Here is a 24588-nt window from a genome sequence, read left to right as displayed (position 1 = left end):
GGGCCAGGCTTTACCTTAGCAATATGTTTGTGTGAGAGACGCAGCCCCTCGCTGCCCTGCCCCGGCGGTTTGGCCGATAGCTTCCCTAGCAGAATGTGATATACGCCGAGCGCCACATGTAAACACTTGAATTATAACCGAGGAGAAGAGACCCCGGGGGAACCGACCGCCCTTCTCCAATAAGTGCATTTATTTAATGTATGTGCAATCGATGGATGAGTGCAATGCAGAGCTCTAGCTGCTTGGGACGGGGGGCTGGTGGGGTCCTCGGGGTCCTTCCCTGGCCTGGGGGTGACGACCGTCCCTCCGAGCAGTGACCCAGGCTGCAGCCAGCTTCAGTTGGGAGGGGCTGGGCGCTGCAGGGACGCTCACAGACACACGGTGCACTAGGAACCTCAGCCCACTGTTATTTGCTTTCCGTGCAATAACCAAATAAAGTGCTTAAGAGAGACGTCCTGGCTCTGCTGGCCTCATGTCTGGGGTGGGGACGGGGGGAGAGGTGGTGAAGGAAGGCAGGAAAGCCTGGCTTGGGGAGCTGGGGGGGGGGGACAGGGGGCTTTCCAGGGCTGGAAACAGGACCAGCCCCCCCCAGCTCTGCAAAAGGATCGTAGTGGTTTGCTTTTTGTCTTCCTTCCCTTTTTAAAGCGTGGCTCCCAGGAGGGTGGTGGGTTTAACCCGAGCGCTGCAGCACCGCCCTGCACTGCAGCACTGTGCTGACTGCAGGGGCTGCACAGGAGCACGGAGGGTCTCTGCCAGCCTTCCCGGGGGAGAAATCACCCACAGGGGAGAAGCGGAGAGGCTGGCAGCCAGGAGGGACGATGACTTTGGGAGCTGGGCTCCATCCCCACTCGGGACCCACGGCAGGGAGCTGCGAGGTGCTGGAGATTCCCACCCCGACCCCTCTCACGGTGCCGTGAGGTCCTGCCTCTTGCAGGAGCCGAGCCGGGGGAAGCGGCGAAGCCCCCCACCCCGTTGCGGGGTTTGTGCTGAGTCAGCTGGCTGGCAGCCAGCGCAGGCAAGGACAGGCTGGGGCTGCAGTGCGGGCTCCGGAAAGGAGCTATTTTTAGCCATCTCGGTTTTTAGCCATCTCAGTTCTGCGGTGGGGAGGGAGGGCAGGAGGCAGGCAGCGCCCCAGGCAAGGGAATGTACGGGCAGCGAGAGCCCAGGGACAGGGCTTGCTGCAGCCCCCACGGATCCCCCCCATCCCAGCCCTCCGCACAGACGGGGCACGCACACGCTTTTCCTTCAGTTCAGCATTTAATCTCTTCAGCTACAAAACCTTCACAGGAAACCCAAAACCTGGGAAAAGAAACTGAAATGGCAGGATGGGGCTGCTCCACCCTGCGGACAGGATGAGGCCTAGCCTGGAGCGATGCCCAGGGGTGCTCAGCGATGGCTGAAGAACCCCTGAGGGTAGTTGAACTTGAAGGGCTTCAGGCGCATGGGCCCCCTGGAAGAGAAGAAGGAGAGGCTGACCCACGGGGGTCGGGAAGCCTGCGGAACCCACAGAAAGGGCCTGGTCCTGGGGTACCGCCCGGCTGGGGGGGGGCAGACCCCCCACAGGCAGGTAAAGGAGAGGTCAGGCAAGGGGACAGCAATGCCACCAGGTTCCTGTCAGCACCCTCAACCCCCCACACCCAGCTCCTCACTGGCCCAGGGTCCCCCACGCCACCAGGCTCTCACCTGACGAGGCGCAGACACATCTTCTCCTGGGGAAACTCCTTGGGTCCCTCCACGCTGGTGTCGTGGGGCTCCGTCTCCAGGTAGACGTCCAGCACCATGCAGAGGCGCTGCAGCTGGTTGGTGAGGAGCTGGTAGCCCGGTTTGGGCCCCCACAGCTCCTTGTAGTTCACGTTGACCTCGCTCTCCATGGCCTGGTAGAGGCAGAGGAATGAGTATGGTGCAGGCTTGGGTCTCTGCTCTGCCCTCCCAGGACCCATGGCTGCATCCATGGGCCTGCCCTGCACTGCCCACCAGCTCGCTTGATACGGACACAGAATCGCCAGGAACACCCCCGAAAAGCCAGCGCTTCTCCAGCCTCCTCTCCCACCGCCCCGGCTCACCCGAATGTTGTCGTCGTTGCTGCTGGTTCGCTCTCCCTTCCAGTTCAGGCACAGGCTGAAGACGGGCGGCAGCGTGGAGTAACCAGGGTTCAGGACCACGGCGGCCTGGAGCTTGGCTGAGCGGGGCAGGGAACAAACGTCACCCGCAGCCCACGGGGCCTCCAACCGGAGGGGTTTCCCATGAAGAACCCCCAGAAGCCGCCCTGGGGGTGTGCGGTGCGGGAAGTGGCCACTGCCAGGGGAAGGAAACGTGCTTACCTGTTCCCCTTTCTATCAAAGCCATGTAGTAGAGGTGAGTGTCTTCAGCCAAGCCGGCCTCGATCACATCTTTAGTGTAGGGCAGCTCCTGAGAGGAGAGACAAGAGGAGGAGTGAGCAGCTGCCAGCGCCGCGCGGGAGCTGGAAGGGATACGGCCTCGTGCTCGGCACCTACCGCGTAATCTTCATAGGGAATGGCAGCCCACTTCACCAGGCGCGAGACGATCTTGGTAGGGAAGAGATGCTGGCACTCGCTGGAGACTGGCACAACGCCGTGCTCTGAAACCAAGGACAAGGCCAGCTGAGCAGGGGAGGGCTGGGGACAGAGCTCTGTCGCTGTCCTGCGGGTGGGGATGCTCCAAAACCGGGACCTGGAGATGTCGTTATCCTTCTGACACTTTCACCAGGTGCCCAGAGAGGAACTGTAAAGCCCCAGCTGCGATCCCACTGGCGCTCGCAGCCTCGGCAGCGCACGCCTGGCCTGCCCAACAGGCACACGACACGCATGGGCGTGTGCTTCACCTCCCACCGCAGCCCAAATCGATTCCCAGGGCAGGGATGGCCAGTCCCAAAGGGGTGCTGGGCATCCAGAGGGGGCACAGCCTTCCTCTCCCACCCAAAACAGGGCAGCCCTCGCAGCCCCACTACCACCGAGGACAGAGGGAATGACTGGGAATGCTGAGGGTGGCATTGCAGATCTGTAGCACCATTAAAGGTGACATCAGGCAGCTCTCCTCCACAAGAGGACCCTGCTACTGAGTCCCCAGGCACAGGGTGGGGAGCCAAGCACTCACCGAGCGATGCAAACTGCTTGTGGAGAGCCAGGCGGGACTGCAGCCTCGTCCGCAGCAGCTTCACCGTCAGCTCCATGTGGCTGGCGCTCAGCGAGTTGTCCGCAGTGACCGTGTGCTGTGGGCAGGAGGGACCGTCACCTTCACGCCAGCCTGTGGGGCCCCCACTGGGGACCCCACAGTCCAGAAGCCACCCCACCCAGCCACAGGGACAGGCACATGCTCAAGTCACTGCTCAGCCCCCATAATGGGGCTTAGACTAATCACAGGCGGGAGATAAAATACACTGGCGTGGCCCCGCTGCACAGATGAGCCTGTCCCAGCCAAGGGTGCAGCGTGGGTTGGGAGCGGCTGGTGCCAGCGGGAGCTCTGGGGCCTGGGGGGACAGGACAGGACACAACTGTCCCCAAAACCTCCCCAAACCCCAGCTTGACGTTCCAGGGGAGATGGGAGGGGGTGTGACGTGCCTGAGGCTGATCCTTGGGGAAATGCAGGCCGCCCAGCTTCTGCACCCACACGTAGGGGTGCCCCAGCTCTGTCACGTAGTCACTCAAGGTCAGGATGCTGCGGGGACAAGGAGGAAGGGTTACGCCACCCCAGAGCATTCCCTCCCCGTCCCCCCACTGCCCGGCCGGCAAGCCAGCCGCAGGGAGCAGGTGCTTCTTTTGCCTGCACCCGAAGCCGTGCCCGGTGCGCCCACCCGATGCCGAACGGCAGGACACCGGCTTCCCAGCTGCCGAGCCCTCCCTGGCAAGCTGGGGAGGGACGCGCCATGCCGGGACGCTCACACCAACCGCCTGGGCAGCGCCCCACTCACCCCACTTTATCGAACTGGAACTGGTTGGCTGGGTTGGGTGTTTTCCTCCCATGGTCTCCTGGATAGAGGCAGTTGAGGAGGGAGTCTGGGGAGAGCAGGTCACTGCCAGGAGGAGGGAAGAGATTAATTAGCAGCAGCCTGGGCTCCACGTCTCTCTGGGGTGGCCACTAACAGGCTCTGAGCCTAGAGAATGGGATTACGAGCTCCACGAGTTGGGTTTCAAGACCAGAATAGCTTTTTCCCCGAATTCCACTCCAAAAGGAGATCTGCCTCCTCCCTGACCGTGAAAAAGATAGAAATCACGGGGCACCAGCTCCCCGGTTTCCCAGGAAGCTGCTCACTCCAGTGCGTTAACTCCGAAACCTGCTGATGTGTATGGAAAAAACATGGGCAGCGTAGGCAGGGCATGGTCTGATGGCTGCTTGCCACTCAATAAGCTTAAGCAGAGGAATTCTGCTTAATGAAATAAAATTTGTCACGTCTGTACTCACAAGCCTGACCAAGCATAAAGGGCTGTAGGGTTTGGAGTCTGGCTCAAGCCAGAGCCTCACTGGTTTGGGGTAATGCAGCTGCGAGGGAGGGAGCACCCTGCACAGGAACCCTGTGGAGACTCCAGCTGCTGTCACGGAGGGTTGTGGGGGAAAATGGGGAAAAGAGAACCCCAAAAGGATTGGGAAGCCTCATATGGGACAGGTTGGGAGGCAGCACTTGTTTCCAGGTAGCCCAGACCAGCGTCTCCTGCCTCCCTCTTCCTCAGGCACCTCCTCCTGGCCCAGGGAGAGCCACCGGAGAGCCGGCAGCTGATCAGAGCTCCCTGGGCAGGCTCCCACAGCTGCCATTTCAGCTATTCCTCACACAAATCAGGCTCCAGCGCTCTCTGGAGAGCCCAGGGAGAGGCAGCCGCATCTCTGGCATTCAAGACAAGGTGACCTGCAGAGTGAGCAGGTGACAGGAGCTGCCAGGCACAGGCTGCAGGAGGGAGGAAAGCGCTTTGGCTGCAAGAGGGCGATTGAACGCGACAAGCAGGAGAGGTTCTCCCCCAGCTCCTGACAGGTCTGGCACCGCTCCCCTCAGAGGTTCCCAACCTCCCTGCCCCGGCTCGTTGCGACAGAGGGAGCGGAGGAGGATGCTGCCTGGGCTGCGGCAGCCTGGCGGGGCTCCGGGAGCCTGGCAGCGCTCTGGGCAGGGCCCTGGGGCTAAGGGGAAGGGTACCGCAGGGCAGAGGATGCACAAGGTGAAAGTCCTCCCCAGAGGCAGAGGTGGAGCTGTGCTCTTTGGCGACTCCTTTGCCCATCAAAGGACAAGCCAAGACAGCGCTTTGAAACCGCAGCTCTGCACAAAGGCCCTTAAAGTGCCCCAGGTAAGGCAAGGGGAGGGATTGAGGTTAAAACCTCACCCGCTGGGAGCAGGCAACTGGGCGTGGAGCATCCCTGGCCCACTGGGCACAGGAGCTACAGCTCAGCCGAGGGACATCGCCACCACATGCTGCTCTTGGCACGTCACTCTGCCAACAGGTAACTGAGCAGAGCACGGCAGGACACCAGGGCAGGGCGTTCGTGGCAAGCGGAGGCCTCACTGCCCGATGAGCTCCTGGCTCAGTGCCCCCGGGGCTCTCCTCACCCGGCACTGATGGCAGTTGTCATCTCAACGGCAGTGGTCACCTTGGCTTTCACCGTCATGACGTTGAGGTTCATCAGGTAGTAGAAGGTCAGGTGAAGCACGTTCTCATCTGCGCCAACAGAGAAGGGGCAACGCTGCTGTCTGCTCTACCTAGGAGCACCCTGCAGAGGGGTATACGCATGCCCCCCCTGCTAGGACAACAGCAAACGGGGCAGAGAAGCAACACGGGGAGTAACTGGCAACCGATGCACTGTAAGCCCTAACGCTGTCCCGTCAGCATTTGCCAGGCTGCATCCGTCAGGCCCAAGACCCCACCACAAAAGAGAAAAGCTCCCAATTAGAGGGAGGAAGCTTCAGAGCAAGGTCACCCCACCCGCGTGGGCAAGAGGAGCTCCAGGAGACAGAGCTAATAAACCACCTTGTTCAGTCTCCCCTGGAAGGCCATGCTCATCCCTGCCGGGGCAGCTCGGCCAAGGGCAGGAAAGCCTCTCCACACCCCAAGCTCTCCCCGAGGATCCCAAGCTGCTGCCGAGTTGCTCCCTGACCTGCTGTCACACACTCTTGGATGCTCTCCGCCAAGGGCCATCAGACCCCACTTACCTTTGCACTTCAGGTCGACGGTGACAGACAAGGGGTGCCGCTTGAGCATCTCCTTGCGCTTGTCGTCCAGCTGCACGCCCAGGGTGGGCCTGCGCCGCTTCTGGGGAGGGCAAAACAGAGCTGTCAGATCCTTCTCCTGCTCCTGGGGAACCCTCGGCCCTCACCCTCCTCTCCCACCGCTCTTCCTTTCCCACCAGTTCCCCAATCCCCCAGCACAGCAGCCACGGACCAGCCCTGGGGAGGGAGGGGAGCAGGAAACCCTTGCCCTGCTGCAGGGCGAGGACAAAGCAGCTCAGGTTCCTGTCGTTCCTTCAGCTCCCAGGCGCACCCTCGCCCCTGTAAGACGGGGCCAAGGACCTGCAGGCCCCAAAAGCTTCCCCACTTGGAGGGGCAGAAGCTGAGACCCTTCCCTTTACCCTTCCCGACAGCGACAGCCTGAAACACCAGGTGCTGCTGCTGGGTGGTGGGGAGCGGCGGCACAGACCTCTCATGGCTTCCACACTGGGGGCAGCCAGCGCCTACGGCCTCTCCCCAGCATCCAAAAGGTACAACGGACCTAAACACCGCCCCAGGGGAGGTCTGAACAACCCCCGGTGCAGAGTTCAGCTCAACGCTTTTGGCAAATGGCAGGGGACAGACAGGCACCTCTCCCCGCGGGACGCCAGCCTCCAGCCAGCCTCCCCGGCCCCAGGCTATTTATACAAAGTGGAACAGCTCCAGCCGGAGAGCTGCAATGTGGCTGCCGCTGCCGGATGGGATGCGAGCATGGTGGGACGTGAGCTGGGCAGATTTGTACCCTGATTCTACTGTGTTCGGGACAGAAACTGGAAATGGCACCTCTCTCCTCTCAAGAAACAGCTGGATTTAACATCAGTGCAGCTACACACGCTCTCACAGCGCGTAGGGACTAGTTCCCAGCCCCACTCAGGCCCGGCTCTCCCAGCACCGCCCAGTTAGCAGGCGCAGATCCGTTTATCCATGATACTGCATTGGGAGAGGACGTTGGGAAGGGGACAGTGCTATCCCTTACCGTGGTCTGCTCCTCCTCCGCGTCAGAATCGCTTTCATCATCTGCACAAAGAGAGGGGTGTAAGCGGGGACCGCCTGGGGCTCAGCAGCTTTCCCACAACCAGCAGGACTGCCGGCCCTTTCTCTGAGACCACAGCTCCCCCAGACATCACCGTCCCCCCAAAAGCAGGGCCCTAGCAGGCCGCAGACACACAGGAACGTGTCCCCAGTACCAGGGGTCACTCCAACAGATGAGGGGCTGCGAACATCTCTCGGGAGCTGGGGACAGAGGGTATCAGCTGCCAGGGACTTTGGCACAGACTCCAGGCACTGCGCCATTCCAGCATCCACCCCCGAGCCCACCCGCTTCTCTACCCGACTCCTCTGCCTGCACAGAGCATCAGGCAGCCTGCCTGTGGCAACACCACCCCAACTCACCCTGCGAGTCCTCAGGCGGCTTGTACAGGGCTTTGGCTTCCTCTACGCTCCCTTCAATGGCCACCACAAGCTTCTTATCTACAGAGGAGACATGAAAACTAAGCTACAAAGCCCACTTCTGTATGGGAAAGGCAGTTAGAAGCAGCCCTGCCCCAGAAAGCTCCCGCTTCATGGCTGCATGAGGCAAAGCCCCGTGGCAGAGGAAGCTCAAACCGAGTATCAGTGGGAAGAGGCAGTTGTCCAGAGGGCTCCGTGGGGCCACCGCAGGGCTGGATCTCCTGGGTAGGATGGGGTCAGAGGAGGAAAAATGTTGGGTTTTGAGGGACTGTCCCTGGAAACCGTAAAGGCCAAATCTTTATCAAGAGCCAAGAAGGGTTGGCATCTGACTGGCACAAGCAGGGAGTAAGGAGCTGGGTCATCAGGGCTGCACGTACTCATTAGCAAGGACTAGTCTTTTTAGCAAGGCCTGCTGCGACAGGACAAGGGGGAATGGTTTTAAACCACAACAGGGTAGATTTAGACTAGGTATAAGGAAGAAATTTTTCACGATGAGGGTGGTGAAACACTGGCAGGGGTTGCCCAGAGAGGTGGTGGATGCCCCATCCCTGGAAATATTCAAGGAGAGGCTGGATGGGGCTCTGAGCAACCTGATCTGGTTGAAGATGTCCCTGCCCATGGCAGGGGGGTTGGACTGGATGGCCTTGAAAGGTCCCTTCTATCCCAAAGCATCCTGTGATTCTATGAGCTGGTGCGGCCAAGTGCCACAGCGTGGTCCTTCCATGTTCCTCTGCCGCCTGCCCCACTCCCAGAGTGGCGTGAGAGTAAGTGGGATTATAGCTCTCTCTGCACAGGAGGTGCGGATGGCCCAGGGGGATCCTGAGCCCTGCTGTGAAATCCCTGCCGACTCAGGGAGGCTTCAGAAAGCCCCTTGAAATGCAAAGCTGCCAAAGGGGATCAAGGCTTTCAGGTGAGCTGCGGGGAAGGGCCTCTGCAAGGGCAGGCAGAGGTACTGCCTGCTCTGGAGTCACCACCACCCACGGGTGGCACAACGTAGCGCCCACCCCACGGGGTGACAGCTCTCGGGAGGCCGCGTCAGCACCGAGCCAGCTCGCAGGCTGCAGGGATGCTCCTGCCGACCTTGAGAAAGCGGGGCAGAGGTGGGAAGCGAGCTTCCCAAGCAGTTCTTCCAGCGAGGGAGCTGAGCAAACAAGGTTTCAAATGCTGCTGCCTCACTGTGCTGGCCCTGGGGCCACCCTGCTGCTCTGAGCTCAGCAGAATCCAGCAGCGGAGCAGATGGGACAAAAAGGACCTCCCAAAGTGTCCCCGAAACAGTGCTTCCTGCAAGCGGGAGTGAAATCTGGCCCGTGGTAGGAGCATTGCCCCCCAGCCCCGGCTGGCGACAACCCCTCGGTGCTCACCGCAGGCCTGGCCGTAGGCACTGGCTTGAACGAAGAGGACGTAGAGGGGTGGCGGGAGGTGTCGGGCTGTCTCGTACTGTTTGTGCGCCTGGTCGAAAGGCATGAAGAGATACTCCTGGACGGGCAGGGAGGCCTGGGGGAACAAGAGGGCTCACCTTCATCACTGGGAACAGAACAGTTCACCCTCCTCACCCTCTCCTTCACCCCAGGCTGGCAAGTGGGAGACTGGAAACCAGCACAGCAGCTGCGGTGCGGGGTTAAATGCAGCCACGGGCACGGCAAGGCCCCAGGGAAAGGCTGGCAGCTCTCCTTTGCTGGAAAACTTTTGGATCTGCAAATAACCCAGTTCCTTCTCCTGTTCTTCCCTCCCAAGGCACTCACAAGGGGCTGGAACTGCGTATCGCTCTCCAGGGAAAGGCCCATTTAATGACTCCTCCGTCCGCAGTTCTGCAGGAATTGCCGCATAAACAAGGAGACTCCAGAGGAGCCTCAGCACGAGGTGGATCTACCCCTCGTCCACGCTGACTGGGAGCAAAACATCTCCAAAGCAGAATCAGCCCAGGTGTTGCACAGCCTAACACAGCCCTCGGAGCGTGACCTCAGCTCGGCTCCTTCCTGCAGAGCTCAAGTACCTGCATGATGCTGTTGAGCCGAGGCTGGAGGCTGCTCAGATACTCCTTCTTCACCTCGATCTCCTTCAGGATCTTCTCCTTGCTGGTCAGGCACTCCTTGTACTTCTCTGCCAGCCTAGGGGTGGGAATTCGGTTACCGTTGCACATCACAGCTACAAAGCCTGCTGGGGCCTGCCTGGGTCACGGACCCCAGCTCTCCGGACCTGACAAAAGCCACCGCAGGAACCAGGAGAGCCCAGACACGGTGACAGACAAAGAGCTCTTAACGCCAAGGGCAAGCGGAGGCAAAAAGGAACCGATTAGAGCTGGAAAATGAAGAGGGAGAGAAAATGGAAGCTCAGCCTTGTGCTGTGCTCTGAGAAGGGACAGCAACCAGATCTGCTCTCAGCAGACCTGCTCCCATGCCAGCCTCTGCTGCCAGCAGCCGCGCCGACGGAGCCCTGCCGACCCCGCCAAACACCTGAAGAGGCTTTTCCTGCTTCATAACACCAGAGTCGCTTCATGTCACATCACCTCCTTAGTCAAACTCGAGAGTCAAAGTTTAATACATGAGCAAGTGCTCCTCTGTAACTGGGTAGAAAACCCAGGAAAATGCAAGTTCACCACAAACCCCTGAGCCCTGGATACGCTCGTGTCTAGGGAGAACGCGTGAAATCTCATTGTTGCTGTCGATTGCAACCTCTTGCTCAGCAGAAAGCAGCAGCAGGAACAGCAGGGTATGGAGGTGTGCTGCCCAGGACGAGCCACCGCCACGGCAGGGGGAACAGCGGGCTGGGGGGGCTCCTGCGCTCTCCCCTCCGGACCCCGCTCCCCACCAGATGAGAGCACCCGCAGTGCTGAGGACCCCCCCTCAGAGGGGGAACAACCGACCTGCCATTGCAGGACCGAAACGCTTCTCTTTCCAAGCAAAACTGTATTTGTGTTGGGTCAACACGCCCCAACAGGCTCCGACACAACGCAGTTTTGAAGTCCAGCTTTCAGACACCTCTACTGAGCTCCCCGAGCTAGCGAGAGCAGCAAAGATCCCTGTGACGCCATTAAACGGCACCTTTCGGAATAGCAGCCAAGACAAATCCAGTACTCCACAACAGGATGGTTATGGATGGACGCCGATTACCCCAACAGCATCAGAAAGCGCCCAAAGCACGACCGGCATCTGCTTGAGGCAGCTGAAGTGGCCATTTCCCACCACAACGGCAGTGAGAGATGAACGGTGCCGCTCCCTAGACACCGCGGGGCGAGGACTGGGAATTGCAAGGCTTCTCAGCAATTCGACATTCAACCGTGGGACAGGCTCCATTCAGCTCGTCTTTGCCCTCTACACCGTTTGCACCGAACAATCATTTTTAAGGAGAATCCTCAAGAGATCTCCAGGTTGAACGCTCCTCCGCAAGCCGCAGGCAGAGCCGTCTGGAGGATCTCGGCTGCAGCGCAAACAGCTGCCTTCCACCGGGCAAAAGAAGCCAGGTTTGATGCGAAGGGTCTGGGAGAGGCGAAGGATGAGGCGTTAGAGCCACGCAGCACCCACCTGCAGCCCCTCTCCCTAGACTGCTCTGCTGAGCTGCCCTGCTCACGCAGCACCTACTGGCAGCTTCAGGCTGATCTTTCCAGACTGCTGGTCTCAGCTGCCGCCTGGCTGGAAAAGCTGCTGGCCATTATCAGAACACGGGAACGCGGCATCACGATTGCTTTTTGCACAGGGCAAGCGTCGACAGAGCAGCTGAGCCTCCTGGGCTGCCTGCACCAGCTGAGGGACCTTGGGGGTTAGAGCCTGGCAGGGCAGCGCGGCAGAGCAGAGCACCGCGCAGGCAGCTCCCCGCCGTGGCAAGCGTTAGGAGCACAGGCAGGCAGGAACGGCAGCAGCACCGGGCCGTGCCGCCCGGCCAGGCTGGCTTTACTTTGCTCCTCGCTCCACAGCGCGGCAGACAAAACAGGGGTCGCTTCGCCCTACATGGTGTGTCTTGCAGAAGCAGGTTCTGGATGGAAGCGCGTAACCGTCCATCCTTCAATGTCACCCCCACGGCAGGCGTCGTCCCCGTTCCCTGCTGCAAGAGCCTCCAAGCAGACGCCAGGGAAACGTCAAGCTATAAAATTCCTTTTCTTCCCTTGATACCCAAGAGCCAGCACTTATGTTCGCTGTCTCGGTGAGATAACACGTGGGATTATCAGGAGAGCCGAGGTGGCTTTGCTGTTGTCACCCAGAGCACAAGGTGCGGCCCCAGCCAGGCAGCCGCTCTCGCGCAGGTTTGGAGGTTGCTCTGCTCCCCAGGATCCCCCGGGGCTCTCTTTCATCAGGCAGGTGAAAGAAAACTCCCTGATCTACGAAACAAGGATTCCAGCAAGCCCAGCTCTACACAAGAAATGATCCTCCACGCCGCAGTTACGCAGTAAATCTGTCACTTGTTCTACGCTGGCTGTTTCAAGAGGATGTTAAAACCTTCACCACCCACGTTTGCTTCCCCCGGCAGCCGCGCAGCTCACACCGGGGGTCTGCCGAGAGCGCAGCGGGCTGACACCGAACCGAGACGCCGCCGACCCACCTCTTGCGCTGCTCCAGCTCCCAGTCCAGGCGGGCCAGGGTCTGCTGGTGGGGCTCGTTCAGGGTGATGGCAGGTCGGCTGATTTCAGGGGGGGCCTCTTTGTAAAACTCCTCCAGGCTCACCAGTTCGATTTCCTCGTGTTTTGACCTGCAAGGACAGAGGGATCAGATTGGGGAAGGGTGGGAAACGCTGCAGCAGGGCCAAACTCAACCGTGCCTTGCAGGAGAGCGGTCAGTGTCAACGCCCTGTGCCCCAGCTTCACTCTGCTACGTGAAACACCGCAGCGCCAGCGAGCTGAACCGCAGCAGAGCGGAGAAAGGTCTGAACAGGGACCCTCCTTTCAGGGAGACACCTTCCCCAAATGATTAACCAAAGCGCTGTGTGAGGCACCAGTCTAAACACAGCCCAGAGCGCTGCCTGTGCAACGGGCACGACGGAATGCTTGGCTTTCGGAGAAAACTCCTGATACACAGAGACCAGAGAGTCCTCAAAGAGACCAGCGTGGCCACGTCTTTGACATTTACCTGTTTTCTCCTCCACCATCCCTCCGTCACCATAGATGCCTTCTTCCCTCCTCCCTACACGAGCCTCTTCGCCCCTGTCCCAGCACAAGAACTCTGGGACACCCCATCTCTCCTGCCTGGTGGCATCTGGAGCACCCGCTCCCCTCCCGCAAGGGGCTCAAGGCAACGGGGCAAGAGATTCCAAACGTTCGAGGCCTCTGCCCCACCTCAGACACGTTGTTGCTCCCTCTCCTCCCCAGCCAAACTCACTTGAACTCCAGGCACTTGGTGATCTCTTTCTGCAGGTGCATCACCTCATAGAGCAAGTTCTGGAGCTGCAGGTGATACGCGTCGACCTTCTGCTTTGCCTGAAACACAGACATGGCCAGAGCAGAGGATTAAACTCCGTTACCTTCCTCCCAGCAAAGACACCCTGCAGGAGAGTCACCAACACGCACCCTCTCACCATACCAGCTAGAAATGGCGGGTTTTAGGGTGTGCAACAGTTTTTTTGGGGAAAAAAAAGACATTTTCAAGGGCTGGGAAACCAAACGATCATGATATAACTGATTTCGCTCCCTTCCAGCACGTTTCAGGGACACGGCACAGAACAGGGCAGACCTGCTGGGGTACAGGGGCCGAGTCCCCTCCCGTCCCTGTGTCTCAGCTTCCTCAGTGGTACAACAAAAATGAGTGTTTTTCACTAACCGTGCAAAGCTCTCCAAGAAGTCTGGGTAAGGAGCTTCGGGGCCAACCACGTACATGCTTCTCAGGCCTGCAGCACACCAGACTCTCGAGACAGAGCTTTCCAACTCCCCGTTATATTTGAGACAGAAGCAGATACCGCTCTTTCATCGCTCGTTATAATCAGAGCTTGCGCTGCACCACAGTAGAGTCCCCTAATAAACCTCTAATTCAAAACCCAGAGCCTGGCTGGTGTTTGATTCCTCCCAAGTGGCCATAGACAGAACTGGTAGAAACGGTGCTATCTCTGATCCCGCTAAATCTGGACCGGTATTCCTCGCCCCCCCCAGCCCACTCTGTACCTCGTGGGTTTGATCTCGCCCTTTCTTCAGCCGAATATGCGCCAGCCGGTTCAGTTTCTTCAGGGTCATGAAGTGGACGCAGCTCTGAATCCGCCGCTCGTCAATCTCCGAAGCCTGAGCAGCAGGAGAGAGGCGTTTGAAGCGGGAGAGACTGCTCTCGCCACAAAGCCCCTTTGCTGCAGGCCCTTCCTGCGAGCCCCATCGCAAAGGGGGCTCCGCGCTTCACTAAGGAGCCACGATTAATGTCACCAGGGCTTCTGCGGGAGCCTCCCGCTGCCAGGCTCGCAGGTCACCCGCTAGAAATAAATAGGAGGGGTTTCTGGGCTCGCTCTAGGGAATTTTCTCGGCAGCAGGAACAGAGGTGTTTGAGGCTGACGCGCCCACCCTGCTGCGCAGCAGATGGTGCAGGCGGTCGCAGCGCAAGGCTTTCCCCAGCCACAGCCGAGGCTGGCAGGCCACTGTGGGCCAGCAAGAGCCCAGCCACCCCCTGGCAGTCAGCAGGGGCTCAATTCCTCCCCCAGGAGCCCCCGACCCATCAGCACAACCCACGAGGAGCCCAGAGACGCTTTAGAAGGACTCGGTCTGCACAATGGCTGCTCAGTTGAGACCAACGCCTCAGCTAAATCGTATTTGACTTTATTTAAGGGAGGCTGTTCTATTTTCCTGACGCGCCCCAGAGGACGTCACGGCTCCTGCTCCCGTTCCTCTCAGATTAAGGAAAAACATCAAAGAACAGAACACGTTAAATCAAGCACCGAGGCTTCTCCTTACGTTGTCCTTGATGCCTCTGCTCTTCAGCTCCTGGATTTCTGCCATCAGCCTCTGGAGCTCCTGGCAAGTCTCTCTGTAGAGTTCGTAGTCTTTGATGGGGTCACGGAGATCCACCTCGCACTCCTCGCTGTAGTACCTAACATCCTGCAAAGGCAGAAAACGCTTTCTACAGCTTGTTCCTTCCACCTCCTCTAGAAAGGGAGCTGGGAAACAAATCACCAGGTCTCGATTCCTGGCTTTGTCGGTTAATCCTGCGCCTAAAGAAACTTTTCACACAGGATGAGGACTCTGTTAACGATCCTGGACGCAAACGCCACCATGCATTAAAACGCCTGGGGAGTTCAGGCTGCCTCTTGTAGAGTTATGGTAAGTTTAAACTGGCACCTGTCCTGCACCAGGCAGATCCAAATCCCTACAGAGGAGAAACTGGGGAAGGCGACTACTGCTTCGACCCCAGTCCCCGCTCTGGCTGAACTCAGGTTACGCCGCTGCTCGCGGGAGTGTTTTTAAGGCAACCTGCAAAGCCCCGCGGGCCGTTTCAGCCTTGTGCTCGCTCTTCCTGTGTCTCAAGAGAAAGGGTTGTCTCTGTGAAGGCTGTGTTTCCCAAAGGAGACAGGAGTGGGTTCAGAAGCTCAGAGTGGGAGTTTCGGAGGCGCTGGGAGCCGGCTCAGCTCTGGGGCAACGGTCCCACAACTTCCCGAAGAGGAGAATAAGGCCAGGAAAGAGCGGGTGTGAGAAGAGCCCTTGGTGAGGCCGGAGGACACAAGCAGCCTGCCGCCACCGGAGGCCCTACCTGGTCGGCATCGGCCTTGCCCCGCTTGCCCTCCTGCAAGCCCCCATCCGTGCGGATCACTTTGGGTTTCCTCTTCTTGCTGGAGTCCGACGACATGGCGCTGCCAGCCAGGGACTGGGGGGCGAGAGGCGAAGCTGTCGGCCGGGGAAGGGGGGCCCAAGCCACCTGGGACCGGGGCTATTCCGGGCTCCTGCCACCAGCCCGCCTCGGACGCCGCAGACTCCCGGCCCAGTGAGCCCCAGCACCCCCTCCCCGCCCGCCCAGGCCTCGCCCCCGCCATCTTCCCCCATCCCAGCACCCCCAAGGCCTCCGCTCCACCGGAGCCCCCCCAAACCTCCAGCGCAGGGCCCCAGGGACGTCCCCCCCCGCCTCGGCTCGGCTCGGCCCCGGCCGCATCCCCGCCCGTCCCGCCCCGGTTCCCCCCGGGCCGGCGGCTCCGCTCACCGCGTCGCTCCCGGTCAGCGCCGCCCGGAAATGACACCAGCGGAACAAACGAGCGCGGAGCAGAGCGGCCGCCGCTAAAGGCGCCCCCTAGCGGACACTCCCTTCCGGAGGACCGCGAGCGACGGCGAGCAGGGGGCGTGGCCTCGGCAAAGGGGCGGGGTCAGCGTCCCCATTGACAAGTCCTGGGGGCACCCGCGGGCTTGGGGGGCTCCCGGCAGGGGGAGGGGGCCTGTTTGGGGGATCCCCAGTGGCCCTGGGGGTATCCACGGGCTTGGGGGGCGTGGTACGGGGTCCCCCATGGCCCTGATGGCACAGAGGGGCTTTGGGGGGGGACGCACGGGTGGGAGGCTTCGGGCGCAGGGGGGCACCCAGGCGTGGGGCAGGGTGGCCCCCCCGGGTGGGACCAGGTTGGGGGGAGTCTGCTCCCCCTGCCCGGGGCGGGGCCAGCACCCCCAGTCCCCCCTCCCCAGAGAGGGCCAGGCTTTGGCATATTAAATATTTAATTGGCGAGGTGCAGGCGGGCAGGCTCCCGGCGGGAACGGCACCCACCGAGCCCCTTCGGAATAATTGAGGACCCCCCCCACCCTGCAGCCTGCCCACCCCCCCGGCAGCGCCGTCCCCTGCCGCACGTGAGGACCCGCCACAGGACGGGGGGCTGCCACCCTTCCCCTCCCCGGCCGCAGACCCCTGCCCGCTCTCATCCCTCACAGGGCACCCCAAAATGGGGTGGGGGAGGGGAAGGAGAGACACCCCCCCCCCAGCCCTTCCCCAGCAGGGCCAGGGTGCAGGCAGGGAGCGAGCCCCTCCGGGTGCAGGCAGACACCCCCGGCGCAGACCCCCGCTCACTGCAGCGGGGAGATCTTCAGGGGGATCATGATCCGTGACTCCATGCTGCGGATCAGCGGAACTGGAAAAGGAAAGGAGAGAGAGGTGAGGGTGGGGGGTCCCCAGCAAGGGCGGGGGGTCCCCGGCGAGGGCGGGGGGTCCCACTCACCCGTGTAGTACACGTTCTCGTCCCAGCCCCTCTTCCTCCAGGCCGCGTTCCTCGTCTCCTCCCGGGACTGCAGGTCCTTGTAGGCTGCAAGGAAGGGACGGGGCTGGCACCCGGGGACCCCCCACACCCAGCCCCCTCACTGGGGTACCCGGGGGGGTGCGGCGGGGAGCCCCCTTACCCCAGAGGTGATGCACGACGTACAGCTCCCCGATCTGGGAGAAGAACCCACCGACTGCCTCCTGGTTCTCCTGCCGGTACTTAATGGCCCGAGCCCTGGCAAGTGGCAAATGCGGGAGGGGGGAGTTGCCCAGGGGGCCCCCCTGGCTCTAGGGGGACCTTTTCCCACCTCGGCTCCCTCCATGCCAGGAAAACGGTCGCTTACCAGTTGTTGCCCCATTCGATCATGGTCCCCGGCTGGAAATAGAAAAAAAAAAAAAGAGTGAGCAGCCAGATCCCGCCTGCTCCCCCCGTTTGGGGTCTCCTCACCAAGCAGGGAGGAATTTGGGGGGCTGCCCCCAAAACACCAGGCAGGACCCCCGCCCTGGGGGTATATCGATCTGAAAGCCGCCCCGAGGCGTGGGCCGGCCCCCTGCGGCTGCTCACCTTCAGCTTGTAGGTCCTCAGCTCGTAGATGTTGGGTCCCTGGCGGGGCAGGGGCTCGTTCCAGAAGCTGAACTCCAGGAGCAGCTGGTTCCTGCGGGACAGCAGCATCCGGCTCCTCTCCTTGCGGAAGTCCAGGTATTCCTGGGGACAGCCCCAGCTGGGGATTTCGGGGTGGGGGCGAGCGCGACCCGGGCTGGGGGGGGCGGGCAGAGGCGAGGGGCAGAGCTCGGGGGGCTTGCCCCAATCCCAGCGGTACCTTATTCTGCTTGAGCTTGTTCATGCAGTCCATGAGGGCTGGGTACCCGCCCGAGAAGCGCCAGAGGTGCACTGGAAGGAGAGCACAGGGCTGGGGAGATGGGGAGCAGCGCCCCAAAAGCCCACCCAGCAGCTCTCCCCGCCACATGACAGCCAGCCGCCGGCACGAGCCAAGGCCTTTGCCTTTGCCACGCTACCTGCCTGCCCTCACCTGCTTGGTCCTGCTCGCCGTACCACGTGTTCCAGTTCCCCACCAGGTCGCAGGGGTAGTCGGCATCCGAGTGGAGCTTGGGCAGCACCTCCTCCCTGCAGGGCCACGGGGAGGGCGGCTGGGGCAGGGGGGCAGCCACCCCAAAACGCTCCCAAAACCCCCGTTTGCCCTCCCCAGCCCAGCACGAGGGGTCTGGGCACAGAAGGGTCTGCCCTAACGGGACCTGGAGCAGCCCCGGTGGGGCACACCCATTTCACAGGGAGGGAAACTGAGGCCAGGAGCAGGGGTACGGACCCACCCGGGGTCTCAAGGAGCCCTGCACGAGCTCTCCCACCCCCCCTCGCTCCAAAGCTGCACCCCAACACCCCGGGCAGCCCCCTGCGCCGTGCGGCAGGGCTCACGTCAGGCTGTTATAGGCGTCCAGGCATTCCGGCTTCACGTTGTGAACTGCGGGGAGAGCAGAGAGGGGCTGGAGCCGAGGCCCTGGCGGGGGAGCAGGGGCCAGGGCAGAGCAGCCGGGGGGGTCCCCGGGGGCCAGCAGAGCGGGGGGGCCACTCACACTGGATCTTGTAGAGGTTGCTGGTCTCCTTCTTGGAGAGGAGGTTGGAGTGGGCGTCCTTGCGGGGATCCACCTTGTGCACGAAGAGGGAGCGGAACCAGCTGCCCTCGGCCTCCCTCGAGTACCCCCTGCGGGACCGGGGGGGTCAGCGCCGGGGGAGCCCCCCGACGCCCCCGGGAGCCACCGGCCGCAGGGGGAAGCGGGGGCCCGGGGCCGTGCTGCCCGTCCTGCCCCGGGGCGGCACCGCGGGGCCGGGGGGGCTCAGTCCCGGGCGGGGGCCGAGGCGCCTGGCCCGGTTCTGCCAGGGGGGTGGGGGTGGGGGCAACGAAGGCCCCGGCTCTGCCCACCCCATGGAGGGGGGGGGTTGTGGCTCGGGTTGCCCCGGTGGTAGCCAGGAGGGCGAGGGGCGGCGGGGCCCCCCCCGGGGCGGCGGGGCCGGGCGGACCTTTGCCCGCCGGGTGAGGCATTAACGGCGGGGCCCGGCCCCGCCCGCCGGGAGCGGCCCCCAGGGAGAAAAGGGGGAGGGGGGGGTTGGGGGGTTAAGGGGTTAAGGGGCCGCCGGGCCAGGGGGGGCCAAGGCCGGGGGGGCCCGGGCCGCCCCCGCTCACCGCGCTCCGCCGGGGGCACCGCCGCTGCCCCGCAGCCGCCGCAGCGCCGCGCTGCCGCCCGCCCGCGCCGCCGCCATCTTCCCCCGCAGCGGGGCGGGGCCTGGCGGAGGGGGGGCGTGGTTTCATCAGCCCCGCCCCGAGTCTGACCACGCCCCCCGCCCCGCCCCGCCCTCAGAAGCTGGCCCGCAGAAGGGTGATTCTGATTGGCCGCCGCGCCCCGCGGCCGGCCACACCTTCGCGCTCCCGGCCCCGCCCACTCGCTCCCGCCCGCCGCCAGGGCGAGGTCTCATTGGCTGATGGCGGGGAGGCGGTGTCCGGGGAGGGCGGGGCTCCCGCGGAGCCCTCAGATGCCGGCAGCCAATCAGAAGAGCCATTTGGAGAGAGCGGTGTTTGATTGGCCGCGAGGTCTTGCTCCGCTGCGTCCCGCCCCCTGCCCGCCCGAGGGGGCAGCTGCTGGTTGGTCGCTGCTCCGGGGGGGCGGAGCTTTCTCGGGCTCCTCCCTAGGCGAGGCGGGGTCAGGGTGGAGCGGGGTCGGGGTGGGGCGGGGCCGGGGGCGCCCCGCGATGGAGCCGGGGCCGGGATCGGGACCCACCTGCGGCGGCGGCAGCGGCGCCCACGGGGGGACCCCGCGGCTCCCCCCGGGTGTCCTCCGTCCCGCCGGGCCCCCCCCGGGCCGGGGCCTCCTCCTGGGGTGGGGGTGCCCGCGGTGAGGGCACGGGGTGCCTGCTGCTCCATCGTGCCGCACAGCTTCACGCCGTTACCCCTCCTGCCCCATAGCCCCCCCCAGCCTGCCCCATAGCCCCCCAGGCCTGCCCTATAGACCCCCAGCCCGCCCCATAGCCCTCCTGCCCCATAGCCCCTCCTGCCCCATAGCCCCCCAGCCTGCCCCATAGACCCTCAGCCCGCCCCATAGCCCTCCTGCCCCATAGCCCCTCCTGCCCCATAGCCCCCCAGCCTGCCCCATAGCCCCTCCTGCCCCATAGCCCCCCCAGCCTACCCCATAGCCCCTCCTGCCCCATAGCCCCCCAGCCTGCCCCATAGCCCCTCCTGCCCCATAGCCCCCCCCAGCCTGCCCCATAGCCCCCCAGGCCTGCCCCATAGACCCCCAGCCCTCCCCATAGCCCCTCCTGCCCCATAGCCCCCCAGCCTGCCCCATAGCCCCTCCTGCCCCATAGCCCCCCCAGCCTACCCCATAGCCTTGGGGAATAGGGGTGCTCAGCTCGAGGGTGTTTGGGACCCCCCCAGGTACTCGGCTGTGGGGGTACTGGAGCCACCAGGATCCCCCATGGTGGGACGTGGGGGTGCAGCCCTGGGCAAACCCCTCAGCTGCTGCTCCTGGGGGCACCACTGCACCCACCGGCACCCGTGGGGCACCCCAGCACCGATGGGACCCCAGGACAGAGGGTGTTGGAACAGCCTGGGGGGCACCAGGGCTTAGGCTGGGGGGTTGGGGGTACCTACTCCACCCCCCCCCCCCCCCCAGTCCCCAAATGCCACGGAATGGGGGGGAGGAGGCTGGTTTGGGGGTCACCCCCTCCCAGCTCACCTTGCCGGGGGGCAGTGGAGGGGCCGGGGGGCGGTGAGGAGGGGGCGTGGGGGGGGTCCCCAGCCCCTCACCCGGGGGGCACAGGGAGCCCCAGCCGCGGGGGCAGGCGGGTGAGGGGGGACCCGCACCCCGGGGTTCCTGGGGCGCCTGCAGGGAGAGGGAGCGGGGGGAGCTGGGGGGGAGAAAACAGGGGTTAAAGTGTTAACTGCCCCCCCGCCCCCCCAAACCCTCCGGGACCCCCCTAACCCCCCACTACCCCGGCCCCCCCATGGCCCCAGGCCCCCCTCACCCGGGCAGGGGGGACGCGCCCCGCCGCAGGGCGCAGACCCAGGCGTTCAGCTCCTCGGGGGTCTCGGCCCCCAGGCAGTACGTCCGCATCCCAGGGTGCTCGGCCTAGGGATGGCGGGGGGTCCATGGTGGAGGGGAAACCAGGCGTCCGGGCCCTGTCCCCCCCCTTACCCAGGGCACCCCCGGATCTGGGGTGCCAGGGCTGACCGTGAAGAGGAATCGGGGGGCTCGGGGGGCCCGGGGGGCCGGGGGCAGGACGCGGATCTCGTAGCCGGGCAGAGGGAGGCCGCCCCGCACTTGCTGCTCGCTGCTGTCTGGGGGGCAGAGGGGTCTCAGTTGGGGGGGGAAGAACCCCCAGGGACCCCATCGGCACCCCGAGACCCCCAGCACCATCGGGGGGATGCCGGGGAGCTCCTCTGAGTCCCACCGGCTGCCCCCAAACCTCCTGGGACCCCCCCTAGTCCTCCCCCCCCACCAGAAACCCCTTGAGCCCCCCAGGGACCCCCCAACCCCCCCAGGGACCCCCAGGGAGCCCCGGTCACCCAACCCCCCCGGCCCCCTCACCCCGGTAGTAGAAGAGGCAGAGATCCACCAGCACGAACCAGCGGCGCTTCCAGAGCCGCAGCCCCGAGCTGTCCTGGGGGGGGGGGGGGGTTGAGCCCCCCCAACCCATCCCCCCCCGGGCCTCCCCACTGCCCCAGCCCCCTCCGATCCCCCAGACCCCATAACCCCCCAGCACCCCATAACCCCCAGCACTCCTCAGCACCCCAGACCTCCACAACCCGCTCCGCTCCCCAAACCCCATAATCCCCCCAGCACGCCCCCGCTCCAGACCCCCCCAACCCCCCAGCACCCCTCACCCCCCAGACCCTCGACCCCCCTCCGATCCTCCAGACCCCATAACCCCCCCCAGGACCCCCCCGACACCCCCAAACCCCCAACTCCCTCTGATCCCCCAAACCCCATAACGTCTCCCCCCAGGACCCACCACCCCCCCAGCGCCCCCCAAACCCCACGACACCCCGCAGCACCCCTCTATCCGAGATCCCCCCAAACCCCATAACCCCCCAACAGCCCCCACCCCGACCCCCCCAACCTCCCCCCACCCCAGAGCCCCCCAAACCCCATAACCCCCCCAGGACTCCCCCAACACCCCCGAACCCCCATTTCTCTCTGATCCCCCAAATCCTATACCCCCCCCAAATCCCAGAACCCCCCAAACCCCATAACCCCCCCAGGACCCCCCCAACACCCCCGACTCCCCAAACCCCATAAGCCCCCCAGCACCCCCCACTCCTCCAGACCCCATAACCCCGCCCAGGACCCCCCCACCCCAGCCCCGCCCCAGCCCCCATACCCCCCCGAGCCCCCCCTCAGACCCCCCCAAACCCCATAGTCCCCCATGCCCCCCCAGCCCCCCCGCACCTGCTTGCCCAGCCAGCCCCGCATGGCGGCGGGGGCGCGGGGGTCCCTGCGCGGCGCCTGCCCCCCCTTCCCGAAGGCGTGGACCCTCGGCACGGCCCGGCAGGGCTGGGCAGGGGCTTCACCCAGGGCGGGGGGCTCGGGGGGGCCCCCCCCGGCGGCCAACCACGGCCGGGGGGCGCCCAGGGCCCCCCCCAGCCCCCCTGCCCCACTTGACCTCTGCCCCTCTGTCCCCCCCAGCTCCCCACGGCCCCCCCGGCCCCCATGGCCCCCTCACAGCTCCCCATGGCCCCCCCAGCCCCCAGCTCCCCCCCATATTCCACCATATCCCCCATACCCCCCCACCCCCCCATATTCCCCCATATCCCCCATACCCCCCCACCCCCCATATCCCCCCAGCTCCCCCCATGCCCCCCTATATCCTCCCATATCCCCCCATACCTCCCATACCCCCCCATACCCCCCATGCCCCCCATAGCTCCCCCCATACCTCCCCTCCCCCCCATATCCCCCCATGCCCCCCATATCCCCCATACCCTCCCCTACCCCCCCATATCCCCCACACCCCCCATACCCCCCATACCCCCCTATATCCTCCCATATCCCCCCATACCCCATGCCCCCAATATCCCCCCATACCGTCCATAACCCCCCCAGATCCCCCTCACACCCCCCCAAACCCCATGTCCCCCCCAGCCCCCCGAACCCCATAATCCCCCCAGCCCCCCCAACCTCCCAGCCCCCCCAGCCCCCCATAACCCCCTCAGCTCCCCCCCCCCCATGCCCCCAATATCCCCCCATACCCCCCAGCCCCCCCCGTGCCCACCTGGGTGCCCGGGCCGGGGGTGCGGGGGGGGCCGGGGGCCCGGCGCGGGGTTTCGTCGCCGCCTGCCATGGGGTCCTGCGTGGGCAGCGGGGGGGGGTTGGGGACACGGGGCCCCTCAATGTCCCCATTGTCCCCGCGGGGACAGAGGCCCCGTTCTTCCCGCTGCGGGGGCGCCGGGGCGGGGGGGGGCCGCGCCCGGAGGCCTGGGTGCCCCCCCGGGGGGGGGGGGCTCCCCCTACTGCCCCTCCCCCGCCCGCTCCTGCCGGGGGCCGGGGCCGCCCCGTTACCCCCTGCTGGTCCCAGTTCCCGTCCCAGTAACCCCGAGCTGGTCCCAGTCCCATCCCATTACCCCAGTGCTGGTCCCAGTTCCCGTCCTGGTAACCCTGAGCTGGTCCCAGTCCCGTCCCGTTATCCCCCTGCTGGTCCCAGTCCCTGTCCCATTATCCCAGTGCTGGTCCCAGTCCCATCCCGTTATCCTCGTGCTGGTCCCAGTTCCTATCCCATAACCCTGGTGCTGGTCCCGGTCTCCATCCCATCATCCCAATGCCGGTCCCCATCCCAGTCTCCATCCCAGTATCCCAGTGCCGGTCCACATCCCCTGATCCCAGTTCCAATATCGCAGCGCTGGTTCTGCTCCCAGTCCCATCCCATTACCCAGCGCCAGTCCCAGTTCCAATCCCAGTCCCATACCGCTATCCCAGTGCTGGTCCTGGCTCCCTGCTCCCAGTCCCGTTATCCCGGTACTGGTCCCGGTCCTGTCCTCTTGTCCCAGTGCTGGTCCCGGTCCTGTGCTGGTCCCAGTCCTGTCCCGTTATCCCGGTGCTGGTCCCAGTCCTGTACTGGTCCCGGTCTTGTCCCGTTATTCCGGTTACCGGTCCCAGTCCTGTCCTGTTATCCCAGTACTGGTCCTGTCCCCTTATCCCGGTGCTGGTCCCAGTCCCGTCCCGTTATCCCTGTTACTGGTCCCAGTCTTGTCCCGGTCCCAGTCCCGTCCCGTTATCCCTGTTACTGGTCCCAGTCTTGTCCCGGTCCCAGTCCCGTCCCGTTATCCCTGTTACTGGTCCCAGTCTTGTCCCGGTCCCAGTCCCGTCCCGTTATCCCTGTGCTGGTCCCAGTCCCGCCCCGTGTCCCCGCTGCCCCAGGCACTGGTCCCAGTCTCTGCCCCCCCCGCGCCGGGGCCGAACTGGGCAGCGCCCACGCGGGGCGGGAGGGGCCCGGCCGGGGCAGAGGGGCCCCGGGGGACCCCGGGGGGGGCGGCACCCCACGGGGACGGGGACACCCCCGGGCCGCGGACACGCGTGGCACCGTGGGCGGCCTGGGGGCCCGGGGCCGCTGCCGGGTCCTAGTGCCCGCAGCCGCCCCGCCCATCCCTCCCACGCATGCGCCTGGCGCCCCCGAGAACGCCGCCCGCTCCGCCCGCCGCCAGGGGGCGCCACCGTCACCGACCTCTCACCTCTCTAGGCGATGGCTCCGCCTCTCCCCGCCCCCTTCTCTTGAGCGGCGTCCGCTTTTCCCAATCACCGCCGCTCCCGCTC

General features: G+C 64.3%; 3 protein-coding genes across 3 annotated transcripts; all 3 read right to left on the bottom strand.

Moving 5' to 3' along the window:
* Positions 1–1271: 1271 nt before the first annotated feature.
* Positions 1272–16457, bottom strand: THOC5 (THO complex subunit 5). The gene is made up of 20 exons (XM_082325493.1): positions 16371–16457; positions 15298–15411; positions 14505–14648; positions 13734–13847; positions 12958–13055; positions 12185–12331; positions 9645–9759; positions 9013–9145; positions 7595–7672; positions 7179–7219; positions 6149–6248; positions 5549–5657; positions 3929–4030; positions 3579–3675; positions 3115–3229; positions 2496–2599; positions 2322–2409; positions 2064–2179; positions 1684–1874; positions 1272–1450 (listed from the first exon to the last, which is right to left on the bottom strand). The coding sequence occupies exons 1-20, from the start codon at positions 16440–16442 to the stop codon at positions 1387–1389; spliced, it is 2142 nt and encodes a 713-aa protein (XP_082181619.1). The 5' UTR covers positions 16443–16457; the 3' UTR covers positions 1272–1386.
* A 54-nt stretch (positions 16458–16511) lies between these two features.
* Positions 16512–19059, bottom strand: NIPSNAP1 (nipsnap homolog 1). Its single transcript, XM_082325494.1, has 10 exons — positions 18972–19059; positions 18364–18491; positions 18206–18251; positions 17805–17899; positions 17595–17665; positions 17339–17479; positions 17118–17149; positions 16914–17008; positions 16736–16819; positions 16512–16648 (listed from the first exon to the last, which is right to left on the bottom strand). The coding sequence occupies exons 1-10, from the start codon at positions 19046–19048 to the stop codon at positions 16584–16586; spliced, it is 834 nt and encodes a 277-aa protein (XP_082181620.1). The 5' UTR covers positions 19049–19059; the 3' UTR covers positions 16512–16583.
* A 1743-nt stretch (positions 19060–20802) lies between these two features.
* LOC309596518 (pleckstrin homology domain-containing family A member 4-like) lies at positions 20803–23950 on the bottom strand (the record flags this gene model as incomplete). Its single annotated transcript, XM_082324819.1, has 6 exons — positions 23744–23950; positions 23054–23128; positions 22231–22335; positions 21370–21442; positions 20977–21119; positions 20803–20910 (listed from the first exon to the last, which is right to left on the bottom strand). The coding sequence occupies exons 2-6, from the start codon at positions 23120–23122 to the stop codon at positions 20803–20805; spliced, it is 498 nt and encodes a 165-aa protein (XP_082180945.1). The 5' UTR covers positions 23123–23128; positions 23744–23950.
* Between the last annotated feature and the right edge of the window lie 638 nt (positions 23951–24588).

The sequence above is a fragment of the Platalea leucorodia genome (genome assembly GCF_965183815.1).
Source record: "Platalea leucorodia genome assembly, chromosome: 12".
Taxonomy (NCBI): Eukaryota; Metazoa; Chordata; class Aves; order Pelecaniformes; family Threskiornithidae; genus Platalea; species Platalea leucorodia.
The sequence above is the reverse complement of the archived record's forward strand: the minus strand, read 5'-3'. Positions and strand labels throughout refer to the sequence as shown.

Bases quoted from the DNA above. Each gene is read 5' to 3' on its own strand.
- THOC5 (XM_082325493.1), bottom strand. From the start codon at position 16,442: ATGAGAGCGGGCAGGGGTCTGCGGCCGGGGAGGGGAAGGGTGGCAGCC. The intron at 7,220-7,594 runs GTGAGTTGGGGT...CTCTTTGTGCAG, and splicing joins GCCGCCTGAGGACTCGCAGG to ATGATGAAAGCGATTCTGAC. The intron at 2,600-3,114 runs GTGAGTGCTTGG...CCTTGGTTTCAG, and splicing joins CAAGCAGTTTGCATCGCTCG to AGCACGGCGTTGTGCCAGTC.
- NIPSNAP1 (XM_082325494.1), bottom strand. From the start codon at position 19,048: ATGGCGGCGGCGCGGGCGGGCGGCAGCGCGGCGCTGCGGCGGCTGCGG. The intron at 17,480-17,594 runs GTACCGCTGGGA...GGCTGTCCCCAG, and splicing joins ACAAGCTCAAGCAGAATAAG to GAATACCTGGACTTCCGCAA. The intron at 16,649-16,735 runs GTGAGTGGGACC...TTCCTTTTCCAG, and splicing joins CGAGAACGTGTACTACACGG to TTCCGCTGATCCGCAGCATG.